The sequence below is a fragment of the Zalophus californianus genome, chromosome 3 (genome assembly GCF_009762305.2).
Source record: "Zalophus californianus isolate mZalCal1 chromosome 3, mZalCal1.pri.v2, whole genome shotgun sequence".
In the NCBI taxonomy this organism is placed as follows: Eukaryota; Metazoa; Chordata; class Mammalia; order Carnivora; family Otariidae; genus Zalophus; species Zalophus californianus.
Genome location: NC_045597.1, coordinates 131,893,976 through 131,915,627, shown reverse-complemented (window position 1 = coordinate 131,915,627; position 21,652 = coordinate 131,893,976). Strand labels below are relative to the sequence as shown.

At 39.2% G+C, this 21,652-nt stretch overlaps 1 protein-coding gene across 3 annotated transcripts in view; it reads left to right on the top strand.

Moving 5' to 3' along the window:
• STK39 (serine/threonine kinase 39) overlaps nucleotides 1–21,444 on the top strand; it is a 296,995-nt gene extending 275,551 nt beyond the window's left edge. For all 3 annotated transcript variants that reach the window (XM_027591011.2, XM_027591010.2, XM_027591012.2), the window contains 2 exons: nucleotides 311–375; nucleotides 19,911–21,444. In XM_027591011.2, coding sequence (XP_027446812.1) covers nucleotides 311–375; nucleotides 19,911–19,985 — 140 coding nt within the window. In that variant the 3' untranslated portion in view covers nucleotides 19,986–21,444. The remainder of the gene's footprint in view (nucleotides 1–310; nucleotides 376–19,910) is intronic.
• Nucleotides 21,445–21,652: the final 208 nt, after the last annotated feature.

The window sequence follows — 21,652 nt, the reverse complement described above, 5'->3', positions numbered from 1 at the left end:
AAAAACCTAGAGGTCGAGAACACTGGGGGCTGGCTGCCATCACTTCTACTTTCCACTAGAAAGTAATTTCCCATTTTGTCATATGAAATGTGGGCCCAGTGTATAGTGATGAATTCAGATGCACTGAAGATATAAAGTGTAGAAAATGTGAGATTAATTTGGTGATTTATATGGACTTTGTAATGCCTGTGAAAGAAATAATTTTGCAGCTTATTGCATGATGAAGTCAGATTTTCCGAATCATTGATGTGAAAATCCAGTGTTACTGTAAATGATTTGGACACTTTTTCTCTACGTTTGTATTTTTCAGTGGCTGCTAATTTACAGAAGATTGTAGATGATCCCAAAGCTTTAAAAACCTTGACATTTAAGTTGGTAAGTTGAAAGTTCCGGAAGGAAGGTAAATGTTTTGCCATGCTCTGCCAGCAAGGACTAATAACACGGTTTAATAACCTGCTCTGTAATTCCCTTGCTGCTGTTACTTTCTTTTGGGATCCATTTTTGCATTTGTCCTTTGCCAGTTTAACCTGTGGGAATGTTTTCTGACCACGACTGGGAACTTCCTCTTCCGTGAGCATAGCTTGTTTCCCAGGACATCTTTTAAGAGCCACCATTTGGGAAATCTTGGCACCCGTGCCATTTCACCTCCCGCTTGTATGGCACCTTGACCGTATAGACAAAATTAAACCTAATTCCAACCAACATTCTTAATAAAGCTTTCCTAAAGTGAAAGTCAGGTGGTTCTAACTTTTAAAGAAGTTGAGGCTGATTGTTGTAGAAATGGTTTAGGTAATTTGAAACAATTGTGGAACTACTCGCCGAAGGCTAGTGAACAAAGACCTGTTTTAACTCCACATTTCAAATCACGGTAATAGATTCTCATAGAGAAGAGGTGTTTTTCTGCACTAGTAGACTTTAAATTTAAGAACTAGAGCAGCCACGGAGATACAGATCCTGAGTGTCCTGGCATCGTTCTGAAAGCAAGAGATAGGGTGACTGTGGCTGGAAACGGGGAGCAGTCCTAACAGGCAGAAGCGACGATTTTCCTGAAAGTTTTAGCAAACAGTACATTAAGTGACTCATTTTAGAATTATAAATCTTATCAAGAGCCAGTCAGAACGCCGCAAGCAATTTAAGATATAAATGACTAGCACTTTGCTGTGCACAATATATATTGATGATCTTTTTTATTTCTTGTGAGAATTTAATGGAAAATGCGCATGGCCGAAGATGTGAAATGATTAGTTACAGTAAATGTTAGCCCTGTGCTAATTAACTTTCTGGGTCTTGCCTCACATCTAATTTCAGATGGCTAGGCTGTGTGATGAGCTTTTTCAAACACAAAGATTCTCACAGAAAGCATTTATCTGAAGAAATTTGTTTTCGGGGCGCCTGGGTGGCTCAGTCGTTAAGCATCTGCCTTCAGCTCAGGTCATGGTCCCAGGGTCCTGGGATCGAGCCCCGCATCAGGCTCCCTGCTCCACGGGAAGCCTGCTTCTCCCTCTCCAACTTCCCCTGCTTGTGTTCCCTCTCTCACTGTGTCTCTATCAAATAAATAAAATCTTTAAAAAAAATTGTTTTCAATAACAAAAGAACATTTTACTCAGACATAGGATGATAAACTAAGAAATTGAAAAATCCGTCTTCTGCTTTAGGACTCGTCTGTCACCTCTATTATGTTTCTAATTTACCTACATCTTTGTAAACATACTTCATTCATATGAGAATATATTGATGGGAAAATGGTATCCTGTGTCAGGATTTCAAGCTTGTTAATGTTTCTTTATTCATTTTTTATAGCATAAGAAAGAAGTTCTAACACACCACCTCCAGAAGATTTGCCTAATTTTGAATATGTAAACAGAGATAAGAAATGAAGGCTTTCATGCTAGCTCATCCCCACACTCGCTAAACTTGCTTACCTATGAAACAGGAATAGCAACCCTGGCCCTTTCCTGTTACCGAAGGCCTTAGAGAAACACCTTGCGTTTTCCGCTCTGAAGAGTAAGAAGAAGGTCAAACTCCTCTCATCTTGCACTCGAATCAGTTTATTACTTCTGCAGATGCTCTTGCTTGACACCGTCCTCCTCTCTCCATCCACATTTCCAGCACTCTTGCAGGGTTCTCTCATCTCCCAACACGGATCTTCCTGCCTGCAGTCTGCCTGTGTCTGGCTCCATTCACCACACCACGGCTGTGGCCAGAGTACTTCTTCTGCATTGCAAAATGCTCCTAAAACTCAAACCCCGGACCAGATCTCCCTTTCGGGCTCCTGCTTTATTACCTTTCTGTATCTCCCCTCATTCTGTCTTCTCTCATTCTCATCCTCTGTCTTCTCCTACTTTTAGGACACTCCTACTGTCTGCTGGCCTTTGTATGTGCTTCTCTCTCTCCCTCTCTCTCACTAAAATATTCGTCCAGCTTCTCCAAGCTGCTGCTTTGGCTCCCTGACACCTAGGCATGTTCCAACTTTCTGCTTCAATTTCACTTTCTCCAGGAAGCCTTCTCTGACATCCAGTCCTGGCTCAGGGGCTCCTCCTCTATTCTCCCCCACGAATTCATATCTCTCAGAAGTCCAGAGCTTCCGGGGGCCAGAGGCTACTGCCTAGCACAGTAGCCAGCACACAGCAGAGGGCTTGATAATTATAATGTACCAGAATAATACAAACCTCAGTTAGAAAAACTTCAGCCATCACTTTTTCCTCAACATTTATTTTAATCCCTGTAAAATAATTAAGATGGTGATTTCTGCTTCATGCCCTCTTTTTAGAGTCCCTTAAAATTCCTGGGCCTTCCCTACAGAAAGGACAAGAATCACTTCCTCAGGCTTCCACTGTTTGCTACACCGTGCATGAGGTGGTTTACACACTTCATCTCAGTTCATTTAATCCTCAGGATCCCACAAGATGGTGATATCATTAGGTTCATTTTCTGTCCTGGGAATCCGAGGCTCTGGGGGGCTAACTTAGCCAGGATCAGACAGTGGAGACACTGCAAATTCAACTCCAGTCTAGCATCCCAGCCCATCCTCTCAATCGCTGTTCATTCTGGGAGGCAGGACCCTTGCAGCTCTGTGGTTTTATGGTTTTCTGTTTCTCTGTGGCTTCCTGCTTTTGGATGATGGGATCCCTGGACAGTGGTTGAGGTGGATTCTCTCCCGTACTTTCAGCAGATTGAATAGTATGGGCCTGCCCCGCACAGGAGTCCTGTAGGAGAACCCAGGCAAGTCTTCCCTTCCCCTGATAGCTTGAGAAGGCACTAATGTGCTGTTCCCAGAAGATGGAAATTAATGGCTTTTTCCCAAAAGACAGCTAACAATGTTAAATAACCTTCAGTTTTGGTCACTTCACTCTCTGTCCAGCCCTCGTTAAACCTGAGGAGGTTGCTTTGTTGTTACCCGTTGCCAGCCAGTTTGAGATCCACTCGATAGAGCTCGTTTGAATTGCTTCTTGGCCTAATCTTCTGTAGAACACTGACATCCTGGTAAAACCTCAGAGATTCAAATACACTTGCCTTCGTTCATCAATTTGGCTATTTTCTTGAAGAATAAAAGAAAGTATTTCAGAAGCATTTTTTCTCAGAAACTACTGCTCCTTTTCTCTCTCGGCTGTTTATCATTTTTATCTCAGAGCTTTCTTTGCTTTCTAAAGGAGAATGTCAGGGGCCTGAAAATCGTCTAAAGAACAAAGTTGTATCTTGGTGATGTGGTTCCTTAGAGAACAGCGGTTTACTCAGGGGATGGTTGGGGCACGTCACAAAATTGCTCTTGTCCCGGTCCTATACCAGATATCCTAATGTAATTGCTCTTGGGACAGCCTGGGCTTTGGGCATTTTGAAGGTGTCCCCTGGTGATTCCTGTATTTAGCCACGGCTGAGAAACATGCTGTTTGTAGATAGCTGAGTCTCTAATCTCCTTTCTCTCCACTCTCCCACCTCTATTAGAAATACTGGGCTCAAGTTTGAAAAGGTGGGCTGTCCTCATATATCTGCTTATATAAGAAAAACAGTGGCCCAGGGAGCAAGGATATTGGTTATATCAAGAAGTGCATTTACTTTTCTCCCTGTCCAGTGAGATCTTTAGCTTCATTTGACAAATAATAAACGAAGTATGATTTCCATTGTTGGCATGGCCAGAGGCAAGGCAATCAGAAGCTTTTTTTTTTTTTTTATATATATAGCACTTTTAACAAAGTGTTTCAAGCATAAAGGGCATTTCAGCTCAAGTGTAACATGCTTTGAGTGCAACATCTCAGTACTGTTTTATTGTTGATTGTTGTAAGCCTAGCCTTGAGACAAGTCTAAATGTTGAAGGCATTTTTTAATCTGCTGCCTTGCAGTTTTATAAAGTAATTGAGTCTTGCTGCTTTCAATGTGAAGTTTTTGAAATTGCATTAGTAAAAATATGATATTGCATTAGTAAAAATATGAAATAAGATAATTCGCCTTTAGAGATAGAATGCAAATTGTAAGTACATGTAAGTAACATCCACTTGGTACACACTTACGTGAGCATTACAGATTTTAGTTACTGAAGTTAAATAACATGCCTTTTACATATAGCAATTTCCTAAGCATTTTGGCAATTCATGATTAATGGGCCTTATTTTTAGAGGCTTTCCACCCAGGCATAGTTGGAGCCTGTACCACTAAGGCAACGTTTCCTGAAGTGTACAGGTAAAGCAAAGACTGAAATGAGATTCAAACGACTTAACTTTTCCCCCTACTGAAAGGGGAGAACGGTAAGACAAAAGTCTTAAGGGAGCCTATCCATTCAGGAAGATCCAGGCAGCAGCTGTAGGTCTCCTGCTCCAGTCTGAGACAGTGGTTCTCCAAGTGTGGTCCCAAAACTGGCAGTGTCAGCTTCATCTGGAAACTATCTGATAAAAATGTAAATTCTACGGCCACATCCCCGGCCTAAGGATTCAGAATCTCTGGGAGGTGGGGCACAGGAATCTGTTTTAACAAGCTCTCCAGGTGATTCCGGTGCATGCTAAAGTTTGAGAACCACTGCTTGATAGGAAACGTGGAGCTTACTTGGTGTTTCACACATTGGGAAGTACTTGGGTAGAACAGTGGTTCTCAAACTCTAACCTTTGAATCACCTTGGGAGCTCAAAAATCCCGGGCCTCACCCCAGAGCAATTCCATCAAAACCTCTGTATATTTTAAAATTTCCAGTGGTTCCAAAGCCCACCCAGGTTTAGGGTGAACTATATTAAATCCTTTGTTGTCATTTCAACAATCTTCACAGCATCTTCACTAGGAGGAGTAGAGTCTATCTCAAGAGATCACTTTGCTCATCCATAAAAAGCCAGCTCCTCATCTATTCGAGTTTTTTCCTGACCTTGCAGCAATTCAGTCCCATCTTCACATTCCCCTTCTAATTCTAGTTCTCTTGCAGTTTCCACCCCATGTGCAGTTACTTCCTCCACTGAAGTTTTGAACCTCTCAAAGTCATCTGTGAGGGCTGGAAGCAATTTCTTCCAAATTCCTGTTAATGTAGATATTTTGACCTCTTTGCACAAATCATTCATGTTCTTAATGGCATCTAGAAAGGTGAATTGTTCCAAAAGGTTTTCAAATTTCTTTGCCCATATCCATCAGAGGAATCACTGTCTGAGGCAGCTACAGCCTCATAAAATGTATTTTGTAAATAGGAATTGAAAGTTGAAATGACTCCTTGATCCATGGGTTGTCTAATGGATGCTGTGTTAGCAGGCATGAAAACCACGTTAATCATTAAACTCATTGTCCTGTCTCCATCAGAGCTCTTGGGTGACAAGTTTATTGTCAATGAGCAGTAACATTTTGAAAGGAATCTTCTGAGCAGTAGTTCTCAATGGTGGGCTTCAAATATTCAGTAAACCATTTTGAATAAAGGTGCTTGCATTTTGTAAGCAAAGGTGCTGTCTGTTCCATTTATAGACCATAGATTCTATAAATAAATCTAGCATAATTCTTAAGGGCCCTAGGACTTTTGGAAAAGGGAGCATTGGCTTCAACTTAAAGTTACCAGCTGCAGTAGCCCCTAGCAAGAGTCAACCTGTCCCTTTTGAAGCCAGGCACTGACTTCTCCTCTCTAGCTATGAAAGTCGTAGATGTTTTGTCTACATTCAAATTCTGTTGTTTAGTGTAGCCTACTTCTTTAATTCTCCTAGCTCTGTCTTCTGGAGAACTCACTGCTTCACCTTGCCCTTATATGTTATGGAGACAGTTTCTCTCCTTAAACCTCAGGAACCAACCTCCCCTAGCTTCCAGCTTATCTTCTGCAGCCTCCTCACCTCTCTCAGCCTTCAGAGAATTGAAGAGAGAGTTAGGGCCTTGCTCTGGATTAGGGTTTGGCTGAAGTGAATGTGGTGGCTGGTTTAATCTTCTATCCAAACCACTAAAACTTTCTGCATATCAGCTATATGCAGATAAGAAAGCAAAACATTCTGTTTTGCTTTCTTATCATTCATGTGTTCACTGGAGTAGCACTTTCAATTTCGTTCAAGAACTTTTATAGTCACAGCTTGGCCTAACAGGTGCAAGAAGCCTAGCTTTTGGCCTGCCCTCCTCACTCAGTTTAATCATTTCTAGTTTTTGATTTAAAGTGAGAGACTTGCAAGTCTTCCTTTCACTTGAACATTTAGAGACCATTGTAGGGTCATTAATTGTCCTAATTTCAATATTGTTGATCTCAGGGACTCAGGAGGCCTGAGGTGAGGGAGAGGGACAGGGAAATAGCCAGTGAGTGGAATAGTCAAAACACAAGCAACATATATGGATTAAGTTCACCATCTTACATGGGCAAGCCCATGGGCCCCCAAACAATAGCAAAATTAACATCACAGATCACTGATGTCCTGTTACCATAACAAATGAAAACCTTTAAAAAAACTGTGAGAATTACCAAAATGTTACACAGACATGAAGTGAGCCAGTGCCGTTGGGAAAACGACACCACCAGACTTACTTGGTACAGGATTGCCACAAACCTTCAATTTGTAAAAGAAAATGTGACATCCAGGAAAGGCAATAAAGTGAAGTGCAATAAAGCAAGGTAGGCTTCTATAGTGAAGTACCTTGGTTGTCTCCAGGAAAAGCTCTTGTGAGATTAAGTTGTAAGGCTGAACTAGCCTTTTTTTTTTTAATCCCCGTGGAACCCCATTTTTACTCAGAAGAATAACTGACAAACTGTGGTTATTCCGACTAAGGATTTGGTAGATATTTTTTCGAAACAAACCAAGTGAGCCTGACACTTCAAGGAAAACAACTGACAATATTTGTTATCAATAATACATTTCAGCTTTCGAGCAGAAAACGGATTTTGGAAAACTTGCATCTGCCACTGTAAGCTTGACAACAGCCCAGTACTTACTTTTTCTGATGAGATTAGTCATGTGTGATATTAATGAATATGATTGGTTGACACTGTATATTGAAACATTGAGATTATATAAAAAACTGTGTCAACAGTGGGAAGATCTGCATAATTCAGTGAGGCTGAAAAAACCTATTTGGGGAAAAGATCAATTCCAACTGCCAGATGGACCACTGGTTTCAGTATAACAGACTACATGGTTTCAGATTCCACAATGCAACTAACTTTTAAGAAATTCCACTTGGCACATCTTGGTATGGTGACACTATCCACAATTATCAGAAAGACTTTTAAGATACTATTTATTTGCTTTTTCAACTATTTATATGAGGCTGGATTTTCTTTATATACTTCAAGTAAAACAATATAAAACAATAGATGGAATGTGGAAGCAAATATGAAAATCTAGCCATCTTCTGTTGAGCAAAACATTAAGGAGATTTGCAAAATGTAAAGCGATGCCACTCTGCTCAAATTTTTGGTAAACTGTGGTTATTTTCCACAGTTCTAGATTTAACGAATAGTAAGGATAATTTAGAAATTTCTGTTTTGGGGCACTTGGGTGGCTCAGTTGGTTAAGCGACTGCCTTCGGCTTGGGTCATGGTCCCGGAGTCCCGGGATCGAGTCCCGCTCGGGCTCCCTGCTCGATGAGGAGCCTGCTTCTCCCTCTGACCCTCCCCCGTCTCGTGTACTCTCTCTCTCTCTCATTCTCACTCTCTCGAATAAATAAATCTTTAAAAAAAAAAAAATTTTCTGTTTTGATTTCTGAGACATTCAGTATAATAAATATAACCTACATAAGCATTGTTTTTAATTATTTTAATACTTTAATATTAAAATCATATTTAAAATATTTAAAAATTTTTTCAGTTTTAATTTTTAAAATATCAGTACAGTAAATATAACCTGCAAGAACATAAGCTTTTTAAGTTTTAATTCCAGTATAGTTAAGACAATGTTATATTAGTTTTAGGTGTACAATATAGTGATTCAAGAGTTCCATACATTACCCAGTGCTCATCACAGCAAGTGCACTCCTCAATCCCCATCGCCTATTTCACCCATCCCCGAACCCCCTTCCTCTCTGGTAATAATCACTTTGTTCTCCAAAATTAGGAGTCTGTTTCTTGATTTGTCTCTTTGTTCCCCCTGGGTTTTTGTTTCTTGTCTTGGACTCATTTTACTTAGCATAATACTCTCTAGCTCCATCCATGTCATTACAAATGGCAAGATTTCATTCTTTTTATGACTGAGTAATACTCCACTGTTCATATGTACCACATCTTTATGCATTCATCTCTCAGTGGATACTTGGGCTGCTTCCATATCTTGGCTATTGTGAATATGGCACCATAAAAATAGGGGTGCATGTATCCTTTTGAAATAGTGTTTTTGTATTCTTTGGGTAAATACCCAGTAGTGTGATTGCTGAATTGTAGGGTAGTTACAACTTTTTGAGGAAACCCCGTACTGTTTTCCACAGTGGCTGCACAAGTTTGCATTCCCACCATCAGTGCACAAGTGTTTCCCTTTTTCTACATCCTCACCAACACATGTTACTTCTTGTGTTGATTTTAGCCATTCTGACAGGCATGAGGTGAAATCTCATTGTAGTTTTGATTTGCATTTCCCTGATGGTAAGTGATGATGAATATCTTTTCATGTGTCTTGTGGCCATCTGTAGGTCTTCTTTGGAGAAGTGTCTGTTCGTATCTTCTGCCCATTTTTTAACTGGATTATTTGTTTTTAATTTTATTTTATTATGTTATGTCACCATACATTACATCATTAGTTTTTGATGTAGTGTTCCATGATTGTTTGTGTATAATACCCAGTGCTCCATTCAGCACGTGCCCTCCTTAATACCCATTACTGAACTAACCCATCCCCCCACCTCCCTCCCCTCTAAAACCCTCAGTTTGTTTCTCAGAGTCCATAGTCTTTCATGGTTTGTCTCCCCCTCCGATCGCCCCCCCCTTCATTTTTCCCTTCCTACTATCTTGTTTCAGAGATACAGGTCTATGATTCATCAGTCTTACACAATTCACAGCGCTCACCATAGCATATACCATCCCCAGTGTCTATCACCCAGCTACCCCATCCCTCCCACCCCCCACCACTCCAGCAACCCTCAGTTTGTTTCCTGAGATTAAGAATTCCTCATATCAGTGAGATCATATGATACTTGTCTTTCTCTGATTGACTTATTTCATGTAGCATAATACACTCTTGTTCCATCCACGTCGTTGCAAATGGCAAGAATTCGTTTTTTGGGTGTTTTTTGATGGCTGCATAATATTCCTGTGTGTGTGTGTGTGTGTGTGTGTGTGTGTGTGTGTGTGTGTGTGTATACATACCACATCTTCGTTATCCATTCATCTGTCGATGGACATCTTGGCTCTTTCCACAGTTTGGCTATTGTGGACATTGCTGCTATAAACATTGGGGTGCACGTACCCCTTTTGATCCCTACATTTGTATCTTTGGGGTAAATACCCAGTAGTGCAATTGCTGGATCGTATGACAGCTCTATTTTCAACTTTTTGAGGAACCTCCATACTGTTTTCTAGAGTGGCTGCACCAGTTTGCATTCCTAACAAAAGTATAGGAGGGTTCCCCTTTCTCCGCATCCCCATCAACATCTCTTGTTTCCTGACTTGTTAATTTTAGCCATTCTGACTGGTGTGAGGTGGTATCTCATTGAGGTTTTGATTTGGATTTCCCTGATGCCGAGCAATGTTGAGCACTTTTTCATGTGTCTGTTGGCCATTTGGATGTCTTTGCAGAAATGTCTGTTCATGTCTTCTGCCCATTTCTTGATTGGGTCATTTGTTCTTTGGGTATTGAGTTTAAGAAGTTCTTTATAGATTTTGGATACTGGCCCTATATCTGATATGTCATTTGCGAATATCTTCTCCCATTCTGTGGGTTGTTTTTTGGTTTTGATGACTGTTTCTTTTGCTGTGCAAAAGCTTTTTGTCTTGATGAAATCCCAATAGTTCATTTTTGCCGTTGCTTCCCTTGCCTTTGGTGATGTTTCTAGGAAGAAGTTGCTGCGGCTGAGGTCGAAGAGGTTGCTGCCTGTGTTCTTTAGGATTTTGATGGACTCCCGTCTCACATTTAGGTCTTTCAACCATTTTGAGTCTATTTTTGTGTGTGGTGTAAGGAAATGGTCCAGTTTCATTCTTCTGCATGTGGCTGTCCAATTTTCCCAACACCATTTGTTGAAGAGACTTTCTTTTTGCCATTGGACATTCTTTCCTGCTTTGTTGAAGAGGAGTTGACCATAGAGTTGAGGGTCCATTTCTGGGCTCTCTCTTCTGTTCCACTGATCTACGTGTCTGTTTTTGTGCCAGTACCATACTGTCTTGATGATGACAGCTTTGTAATAGAGCTTGAAGTCCGGAATTGTGATGTCACCAGCTTTGCTTTTCTTTTTCAACATTCCTCTGGCTATTCGGGGTCTTTTCTGGTACTGTACAAATTTTAGGATTATTTGTTCCATTTCTTTGAAAAAAGTGGATGGTATTTTGATAGGGATTTTATTGAATGTGCAGATTGCTCTAGGTTGCATTGACATCTTCACAATATTTGTTCTTCCAATCCATGAGCATGGAACGTTTTTCCATTTCTTTGTGTCTTCCTCAATTTCTTTCATGAGTATTTTATAGTCTTCTGAGTACAGATTCCTTTGCCTCTTTGGTTAGATTTATTCCTAATATCTTATGGTTTTGGGTGCAATTGTAAATGGGATCGACTCCTTAATTTCTCTTTCTTCTGTCTTGTTGTTGGTGTATAGACATGCAACTGATTTCTGTGCATTGATTTTCTATCCTGCCACTTTACTGAATTCCTGTCTGAGTTCTAGCAGTTTTGGGGTGGAGTCTTTTGGGTTTTCCACATAAAGTGTCATATCATCTGCAAAGAGTGAGAGTTTGACTTCTTCTTTGCCGATTCGGATGCCTTTGATTTCTTTTTGTTGTCTGATTGCTGTGGCTAGGACTTCTAATACTATGTTGAATAGCAGTGGTGATAGTGGACATCACTGCCATGTTCCTGACCTTAGGGGGAGGGCTCTCAGTTTTTCCCCATTGAGAATGATATTCGCTGTGGGCTTTTCATAGATGGCTTTTATGATATTGAGGTATGTACCCCCTATCCCTACACTGTGAAGAATTTTAATCAAGAAAGGATGCCATACTTTGTCAAATGCTTTTCCTGTATCTATTGAGAGGATCATATGGTTCTTGTTCTTTCTTTTATTAATGTATCATATTGATTTGCGGGTGTTGAACCAACCTTGCAGCCCAGGAATAAATCCCACTTGGTCGTGGTGAATAATCCTTTTAAGGTACTGTTGGATCCTACTAGTATTTTGGTGAGAATTTTTGCATTCATGTTCGTCAGGGATATTGGTCTGTAATTCTCCTTTTTGATGGGGTCTTTGTCTGATTTGGGGATCAAGGTAATGCTGGCCTCATAAAATGAGTTTGGAAGTTTTCCTTCCATTTCTATTTTTTGGAACAGTTTCAGAAGAACAGGTATTAATTCTTTAAATGAATTGCCCTGGGAAGTCATCTGACCCTGGGCTCTTATTTCTTGGGAGATTTTTGATGACTGCTTCAATTTCCTTAGTGGTTATGGGTCTGTTCAGGTTTTTTATTTCTTCCTGGCTCAGTTTTGGTAGTTTATACATATACTCTAGGAATGCATCCATTTCTTCCAGATTGTCTCATTTGCTGGCATATAGTTGCTCATAATATGCTCTTACATTTGTTTGTATTTCTTTGGTGTTGGTTGTGATCTCTCCTCTTTCATTCATGATTTTATGTATTTGGGTCCTTTCTCTTTTCTTTTTGATAAGTCTGGCCAGGGGTTTATCAGTCTTATTCTTTCAAAGAACCAGCTCCTAGTTTCATTGATCTGTTCTGTTCTTTTAGTTTCTATTTCATTGATTTCTGCTCTGATCTTTATTATTTCTCTTCTCCTGCTGGATTTAAGCTTTATTTGCTGTTCTTTCTCCAGCTCCTTTAGGTGTAGGGTTAGGTTGTATATTTGAGACCTTTCTTGTTTCTTGAGAAAGGCTTGTATTGCTATATACTTTCCTCTTAGGACTGCCTTTGCTGCATCCCAGAGATTTTGAACAGTTGTGTTTTCATTTTCATTTGTTTCCATGAATTTTTTTAATTCATCTTTAATTTCCTCATTGACCCATTCATTTAGTAGAATGCTCTTTAGCCTCCATGTATGTATTTGAGTTCTTTCCGACTTTCCTCTTGTGATTGAGTTCTAGTTTCAAAGCATTGTGGTCCAAAAATATGCAGGGAATGATGCCAGTCTTTTGGTACTGGTTGAGACCTGATTTGTGACCTAGGATGTGATTCATTCTGGAAAATGTTCCATGGGCACTAGAGAAGAATGTGTATTCTGTTGCTTTGGGATGGAATGTTCTGAATATATCTGTGAAATCCATCTGGTCCAGTAATTGGCTGCTCCCATGTTAGGGGCATAGATATTTACAATTGTTAGATCTTCTTGTTGGATAGACCCTTTAAGTATGATATAGTGTCCTTTCTCATCTCTTATTATAGTCTTTGGTTTAAAATCTAGTTTGTCTGATGTAAGGATTGCCACCCCAGCTTTCTTTTGATGTCCATTTGCATGGTAAATGGTTTTCCATCCCCTCACTTTCAATCTGGAGGTGTCTTTGGGTCTAAAATGTGTCTCTTGTCGGCAGCATATCGATGAGTCTTGTTTTTTTATCCAATCTGATACCCTGTGTCTTTTGACTGGGACATTTGGCCCATTTACGTTCAGGGTAACTATTAAAAGATACGAATTTAGTGCCATTGTATTGCCTAAGGTAAGGTGACTGTTACTGTATATTGTCTCTCTTCCTTTCTGGTCTGTGTTACTTTTAGGCTCTCTCTTTACTTAGAGGACCCCTTTCAATATTTCTTGTAGGGCTGGTTTGGTATTTGGAAATTCTTTTAGTTTTTGTTTGTCCTGGAAAAGCTTTTTATCTCTTCTTCTATTTTCAGTGACAGCCTAGCTGGATATGGTATTCTTGGCTGCATATTTTTCTCATTTAGTGCTCTGAATATATTATGCCAGTCCTTTCTGGCTCGCCAGGTCTGTGTGGATGGGTCTGCTGCCAATCTAATGTTTCTGCTGTTGTAGGTTACAGACCTCTTGTCCCGAGCTGCTTTCAGGATTTTCTTTGTCTCTGAGACTTGTAAGTTTTACTATTAGATGTCGGGGTGTTGACCTATTTTTATTGATTTTGAGGGGGGTTCTCTGTGCCTCCTGAATTTTGATGCCTGTTTCCTTCCCCAAATTAGGGAAGTTCTCTGCTATAATTTGCTCCAATATACCTTCTGCCCCTCTCTCTCTTTCTTCTTCTTCTGGGATCTCAATTATTCTAATATTGTTTCCTCTTATGTTATCACTTATCTATAGAATTCTTCAGTTAGAGCCTCCATTTTTGATTGCACCTCATTAACAGCCTTTTTGATTTCGACTTGGTTAGATTTTAGTACTTTTTTTTGTCCAGAAAGGGTTTCTGTGGTATCTTCCATGCTTTTTTCAAGCCCTGCTTGTATCTTTGTAATCATCATTCTGAACTCTAGTTCTGACATCTTACTAATGTCCATATGGATTAGGTCCTGGGCAGTCGGTACTAAGGTGAGTTTTTCCGTCTTGTCATTCTGTCCAGAGGAGAATGGATGAATGAGAGAACAAAATGCTAACAGGGTAACAACAACCCCAGAAAAATATACACTAAACAAATCAGAAGTGACCTGAAACCAGGGGGGAAGAAAGGGAAAGAAGAAAAAAAGGAAAAGAATATGATCAAATATGATCAGGCTGGTGAATAGATCAATGCCACACACTAGATTTTGGGCATATTTTGGTCTGTTAGAAAAACTGCCTCCCAAAATTTTAAAGAAAACCATATATGTACAAAAATAAGGGTAAATATGTTGAAGGGATGAAATATGACTAAAGATGAAAATTATAAAAGATTCTATAAAAGGAATTGATAAGTTGGTTGAAAAAAGAAAGAAATTAAAAAAAGGGAGAGAATGTGATCAGGCAGGAGACTAGAACAAAGCCATACACGAGAGATTTAGGATATATTTTGATCTGTTAGAAGAAACTGTATCCCAAAATTTTAAAGAGAGAACAACTTATATATATACAAAAAATAAGGTTAACTACAATGAAGGGATAGAATATGACTCTTCCAAAAAGTGGTCACTTTTCTGTTCAGAGAGTTGCTGCTATTCTTTTTTTTGATCTCCTGTTGAGTTTGTAGGTGTTCAGAATGGTTTGATCCCTATGTAGCTGAATTCCTGGGACCAGATGAAATATAGGTCTCCTACTTCTCTGCCATCTTGCTCCTCCTCGCATTATTTGTTTTTTGCATGTTGAGTTTCATAAGGTGTTTATATATATATATATATTCTAAATACTAATCCTTTATTGGATATATCATTTGCAAATATCCCCATTCAGTAAGTTGCCTCTTTAGTTTTGTTGATAGATTATTTTTGCTTTTATTTCTCAGGAGACAGAGCTAGAAAAAAGTTGCTGTGGCCGATTTCAAAGAGGTTACTGCCTGTGTTCTCTTCTAGGATATTTATGGTTTCAGGTCTCACATCTAGATATTTAATCCGTTTCAAATTTTTGTGTATGGTGTAAGAAAGTGGTCCATTTTCTTTTACATGTGGCTGTCCAGTTTTCTCAACACCATTTGTTGAAGAGACTTTCCCATTGGATATTCTTTCCTGCTTTGTTGAAGATAAATTGACATATACTTGTGGGTTTATTTCTGGGTTTTCTATTCTGTTCCATTGAGGTCTATTCTTTTTTAAAGATGTTTTTTATTTGAGAGGGAGAGAAAATCTTAAGCAGACTCCACACTGAATGTAGAGCCCAACTCGGGGCTCGATTCTACAACCACAAGATCATGACCTGAGCTGAAACCAAAGGACAGAGGTTTAACTGGGCAAGCCACCCAGGCGCCCCTACGTGTCTGTTTTTGTGCCAGTACCTACTGTTTTGATTACTACAGCTTTGTAATTTAACTTAAAGTCCAGAATTGTGATGCTTCTAGCTTTGCTTTTTCAAGCTTGCTTTGGCTATTCAGGGTCTTTTGTGGTTCCACACAAATTTTTAGGATCTTTTGTCCTAATTCTGTGAAAAATACCAGTGGTATTTTTATGGGGATTGCAATAAATGTATAGATTGCTTTGGGTTGCATAGACATTTTAACAGTATCTGTACTTCCAGTCCATAAGCATGGCATGTTTTTCCCATTCTTTGTGTTGTCTTCAGTTTCTTTCATCAGTATTTTATTTCTTGGTATCTTATTTTTGGTGCAGTTATAAATGGGATTTTTTTTTATCAGTTTCCCTTTCTGCTGCTTCATTATTGGTATATAGAAATGCCACAGATTTCTGTACATTTTGTATCTTGCAACTTTACTGAATTTATCAGTTCTAGCAGTTTTTTGTGGCGTCTTTTGGGTTTTCTATATATAGTGTCAAGTTATCTGCAAATAGTGGAAGTTTTCCTCATCCATCAATTTGGATGCCTTTTATTTCTTTTTGTTGTCTGACAGCTGTGGCTAGGACTTCCAGTATTATGTTGAATAAAAATGGTGAGAGTGGACATCCTTGTCTTGTTTGTGACCTTAGGGGAAAAGCTCTGTTTTTAAAAGATGTTAGCTGTTGGTTTTTCACAGATGGCCTTTATTATGTTAAGGCATGTTCCCTTTGTTGAGGGCTTTTATTATAAATGGATGTTGTACTTTGTCAAATGCTTTTTCTGTGTCCATTGAAATGATCATATGGTTTTTTCCTTTCTCTTATTGATGTGATCTATCACATTGATTTATGAATATTGAACCACCCTTGCATCCTAGGAATAAATCCCACTTGATCATGGTGAATGGTTTTTTTTAAAAAGCATAAGCTTTTGAAGTCCGTGATGATTTTTAAGAGTATAAAGGGTACTGGAAACCAAGAAGTCTGAGAACTGCTGCGTTAAGGGTCTCTAGTCCCTTTGCTGTAGAATCCAGGATCATTTGCATATTGCCCTCAGTGTTTTGCAGGCCACAGTGAGTGAGACAAGGACTCAGCCTTGGTTGAGAGTCAGCAGGGTAGTAGGGGAAGAAGAGCTGAGTACCTGAATGAAAGCCAGACAACCTGGCCTGTGCCTCTGCCAGGAAACCAAATGTTCCAGTGTAGGCACAGGAGGCACTGGGACAGAGGGTGAGAGATGGACTCCCTGGGTGCTGTACCCACCATAATCACTGGTTTGATCACCCACTTGCATTGTCAATTCTCATTTCCATTTCTCTCCACAAGAAGGATTTCAGATTTTTTCTTTTAACCACTACTGGATATTTTGTTTTTATCTCTAATCATTTCAACCTCCTGCTATTTCCATTGCCAAATTTCTGATGTATCTTCGACATGCACTGATGTGCTTCCCATTGGCTAGTCCCTCCTTGTCACTGCCGGTGGCCACCCTTCCTCCTGCGGTGTTTGTCATTTGCCTATTAATTACACACATTGTGTCTGCCCCCATTCACTGCATTAAGTTAAATGATGTTAGCAGTAGCGGGGGGGGGGGGTGGGGGGGGTGGGGGGAAGAAAGAAAGGTTTAGGGAGATTCACAAACAGTGGTTGTGGAACAAGAAAATTGGTGATGGGTAGGGGGTGAGTGTCACAGTATTTGTATGACAAACACCCATGGGAAAATAGCTAAAAAGCCTTCTGTGCCTATACCACTTTGTTAAAGGTGATAGGGAATAGGGAAAGGAACGTTTCTGATCTTACTGCCCCTGACAACACACACAGTGAAAATTACACTTTGCTGAATATTTTGTCAAGTAAAACTAGAGAAATCATTGGAGAGGCACAAAGTAAATTTTTAAAATGCCAACTAATATTTCTACCCTTTAGGCTATTGATTTTCTTATGTAAGCATCAGTACTGACACCATTATTTGAAAGATAATTACTTATTAGCTGCTTATTGTAAGGGAGAATGTTGGGGTTGACAGAGGACTGAATTTATGCACTGGTTTTTGGAGCAGTGCAAAGCAGGTTCATTGGGATGATTGGAAAAGGCATTTTTTACATGGGAAACTAATTGTTTTGACAATAATTTTGCAGGAATTAGGCCAAGAAAAGGTTTGTATGGTCCCTTGGTGATTAATTGCCCATCCCCAGTCATTTATCAAACTTTTTTCTCCCCACTTGTACTTACATCATTGTCTGATTCTGGTTTATGCACTCTGAAGATGCAGCCTGGAATGGCGATTTGAGTACTGTGTGTGTGTGTGAGAGAGAGAGGAAGGGAGGTAAAAAACAAAACAAAACAAAACTTTTGAATGAGGACAAGTGAGAGGTTTGATGAAGAAAAATCAAAGAATTTGACACACTATAATTTGGGCCAATTTTAGGCAATAAATGTCCTAAAATAATATAAACAAAATTCTGTTATGGAAAAATAAGTTATCTAGCATGAGCCCTTCTGCTACTTGGTAACCACTTTTTTTCTGGCCAGTTTTATAGAGGATGCCTTTTGGTAAAAACCACATTACCCTCAGTGACTGTTAAATCGCTTTTGCTCATTTTCATAATTTTCTTAATAACCGAAAATTTGTACATCTTAATTTCCTTCACATATTTTGCCCTCCCCCCCAAAACCTCCCTCCTGTCAACCACCAGTTTGTTCTCTGTATTTAAGAGTCTGTTTCATTGTTGTTCTTTTGTTTTGTGTTTTAGATATCACATATAAATGAAATCCTATATTTGTCCTCCTCTGGCTAACTTATCTCACTTATAATCTCCTTTAGGTCCATCCTTGTTGCAAATGGCAAGATCTTATTCCTTTTTATGGATGAGTAATATGGCACTGTATATATTTTCCACATCTTTATCCATTTATCTGTAGATGGACACTTAGGTTGGTTTCATAGATATCTTGGTTACTGTAAATAATGCTGCAGTAAACATAGGCATGCATATATCCTTTCAAATTAGTGTTTTCATTTTCCTTGGGTAAATCTGTAGTAGTAGAACTACAGATCCTATGGTATTTCTATTCTTAGTTTGAGGAACCTCCATACTCTTTTCCACAGTGGTTGTACCAACTTGCCTTCCCCCAACAGTGCACAAAGGTTACCTTCTCTTGATATCCTTGCCAACATTTGTTGTTTCTTGTCTTTTGATACTAGCCAATTCTGGCAGGTGTGAGGTGTAATATCTTACTGGGTTTTGATTTACATTTCCCTGATTGGTGACACTGAACATCTTTCCATGCGTATGTTGGCCATCTGTATGTCGTTTTTGGAAAAATGTTCAGGTCCTCTGCCCATTTTTTATTGGGCTGTGTGGGGGGTTTTGTTGTTACTGAGTTGTGAGAGTCATATTTTGGATTTTTGACCCTTTATCAGATATAGAATTTGCAAACATCTTCTCCCATTCAGCAGGGTGCCTTTTTTCATTTTGGTGATAATTTCTTTTGCTATGCAAAAGCTTTTTATTTTGGTGTAGTTCCAATAGTTTGTTTGCTTTGTTTCCCTTACCTGAGGAGATAGATCCAGAAAACTGTTGCTAAGGTTGATGTCTAAGAGATTACTGCCTATGTTTTTTTATAGGATTTTGGTGGTTCTAGGTCTTCAATTCACTTGGAGTTTATTTTTTGTGTATAAGAAAGTGGCCTAGTTTCATTCTTTGCATTCTTTGCCTGTGACTGTCAAGTTTTCCCAGCACCATTTATTGAAGAGACCGTCTTTTCCTCATTGTATACTCTCGCCTCCTTTGTTGTAAATTAATTGACCATATAGGTATGGGTGTGTTTCTGGGCTCTCTCTCATGTTCCATTGATCTGTGTGCTCCTGTTTTTTGTGCCAGTACCATATTATTTTGATTACTATAGCTTTGAAGTATATCTTGAAATCTGGGATTGTGATACCTCCCTGCTTTGTTGTTAAGATTGCTTTGAAGTCTTTTGTGGTTCCATACTAACTATGATTATTTGTTCTAGTTCTATGAAAAATATTCTTGGTATTTTGAGAGGGATTGCATGGGGTAAAATGGATATTTTAATAATTCTTGCAGTCCATAAGCATGGTATAGCTTTCCATTTGTGTCTTCAGCTTCTTTCATTAGTGTCTTTCTTACTGTTTTCAGAGTATAGGTTTTTCACCTTTTTGGCTAAATTTATTCCAAAGTATTTTCTCATAATCCTTTAAAATGATTAAGGAACTCTAATTTGAAAGTAGATTTAAAATCACTTTCTTGGCAGTTATTAGCAATTTCAAAGCTTTAAGCCTGGAGACTGTGGTGTTTTAATGGGAACAAGTCCCTTCCCCTCTATTTTCTGCACTTGATAGCATGACCAGATCTGTTACTGCAGTCATTCAAGAGGGTGATTCTCTGTCCTGGAGGAGATGGGACACTGGCCCCCTACAGACTGTGCCTTTGCTTGGATCAATTGGCACTGAAGGTGTCTTTTTCCCTTTTCAGGCTTCAGGCTGTGATGGGGCGGAGATTCCTGATGAAGTGAAGCTGATCGGGTTTGCTCAGTTGAGTGTCAGCTGATGTATGTCCCTTGACCTCTCCCTGATCTGTCATGCCCCCCCACCTCAACACTCCCCTCAATCTTCTTTCCCCCACCCTGTCTCCCACCCCCTCACTCCCAGTTCCCACAAAATCAGAAGATTGTGAAGAGTCTGGCTTCAATGAAATGGGATAAAAAAAGTTTTTTTTAACCTTACAACACTCCGAGTTCTGCTTCATTCTCTAGCAATCCACAGTATGAGAACAAGCAAATGCCACAGCTGCAAGACTGTTGCTGATGTTTCCAAAAGCTATTTAATATTCTTAGCAATCAATTCGGACATCCCTTAAGTGAAAAGAATCTGAAATACACTCAGGTGGTCCTATTTAGTGGCAACAAAAGGAATTTTTTCTATCAGAAGCCTATTTCTTCCCTCATTGTTCTTTCTGTTCTACTTTAATTGTACATCTGACAATACTGCCTCTTTTATGTTGTATTTAGAAATTAATATACTTATAAAATTAAGATTTATTAGCCAAACTTGAATTCTAGTTTTAAAACTGACTGTGAATTTTATTTTTCATATATTTATGCATTACACACCTTAGCTATAAGAAGAAAAGTTTTTGATTATATGCTTCTTGCAGTTAATCTCTTGTTATTTAAACAAAAAATTTCAGGTCTATCTTTGGAGTATTTATAACTTTTGATTTTGGGAAATGACTGAATTAGGAACTAGGATGCTTCTTAGTTTGGTTTGTTTGCCGAAAAACCAATCCACAATCAAATTGTCTCCGGAGAGGGAGGTGCCTTGCAAACTTTCGTATAAAGAATGTGCCTGAGGCTGCTTTACTCTGGAATAGTCTCAGATCTAAAATTTCCTCTACATCCAGTGGCATATGTAAGTTTTGCTTCATTGGAACGTATAGAATGCTATAGAAAATGTTGCCATTCTCTTAGACTGCTCATTATATACCCCTCTCCGACTTGACTTCTCCTTAAGTGATTGATAGGATTTGTTGTTCCAAAGTTAATAAACTTGAAGCTACCAGAATCTGAGTTTTACTTGAAATTCGGAAAACACCCAGATGGAGTGAAAAATAGAAAGGGTTTTGTGCAATGACTAAAAAGGTAAAATGCTGTTAAGTTTCAAGAATAAATACTTTCAACCCAAGTAGCCCTCTGCTTGACTATATATTACAGAATAGTAAACCTTAGGATTTTCGAAATTGGAGTCTAAACTGTCAGGGAGGTGGGCTCCCAGGATGGTACCGTTGCTCTTTCCTAGCTAACCCTAGATATGGCAGCTCTTTAATGTACTTTAAAAAGCAAATATATATTACTAAGGAAAGAAAAAGTTATTTATAATTGCCTTGTCAGAATTGAGGTGTTCTAGAGCCATTTGCATACAATTTAATGTAATTTCATTCCATTCTATTGTTTACACAACGATTACTCAAAGATGACTGCAAAGGTAAAAGGAAAATAAAAGTGTACTGCACAAAGCGACTGTGTCCCAGTGTCTCCTTCCCCCTTCAGGTACCCCATGCATGGCAGTGGGGCTAGTCCTCCAGGGAAAAGTGCCCTCAGGGGAACAAGGCAAATTCACACTCCATGTAAACAAACTGTTTGAATTCAAACCATAGGGCTACAGGGACCAAGAGAAAAATAATTCCTTACCACGGCTTCATTTTAGCCCGGAGGCTTG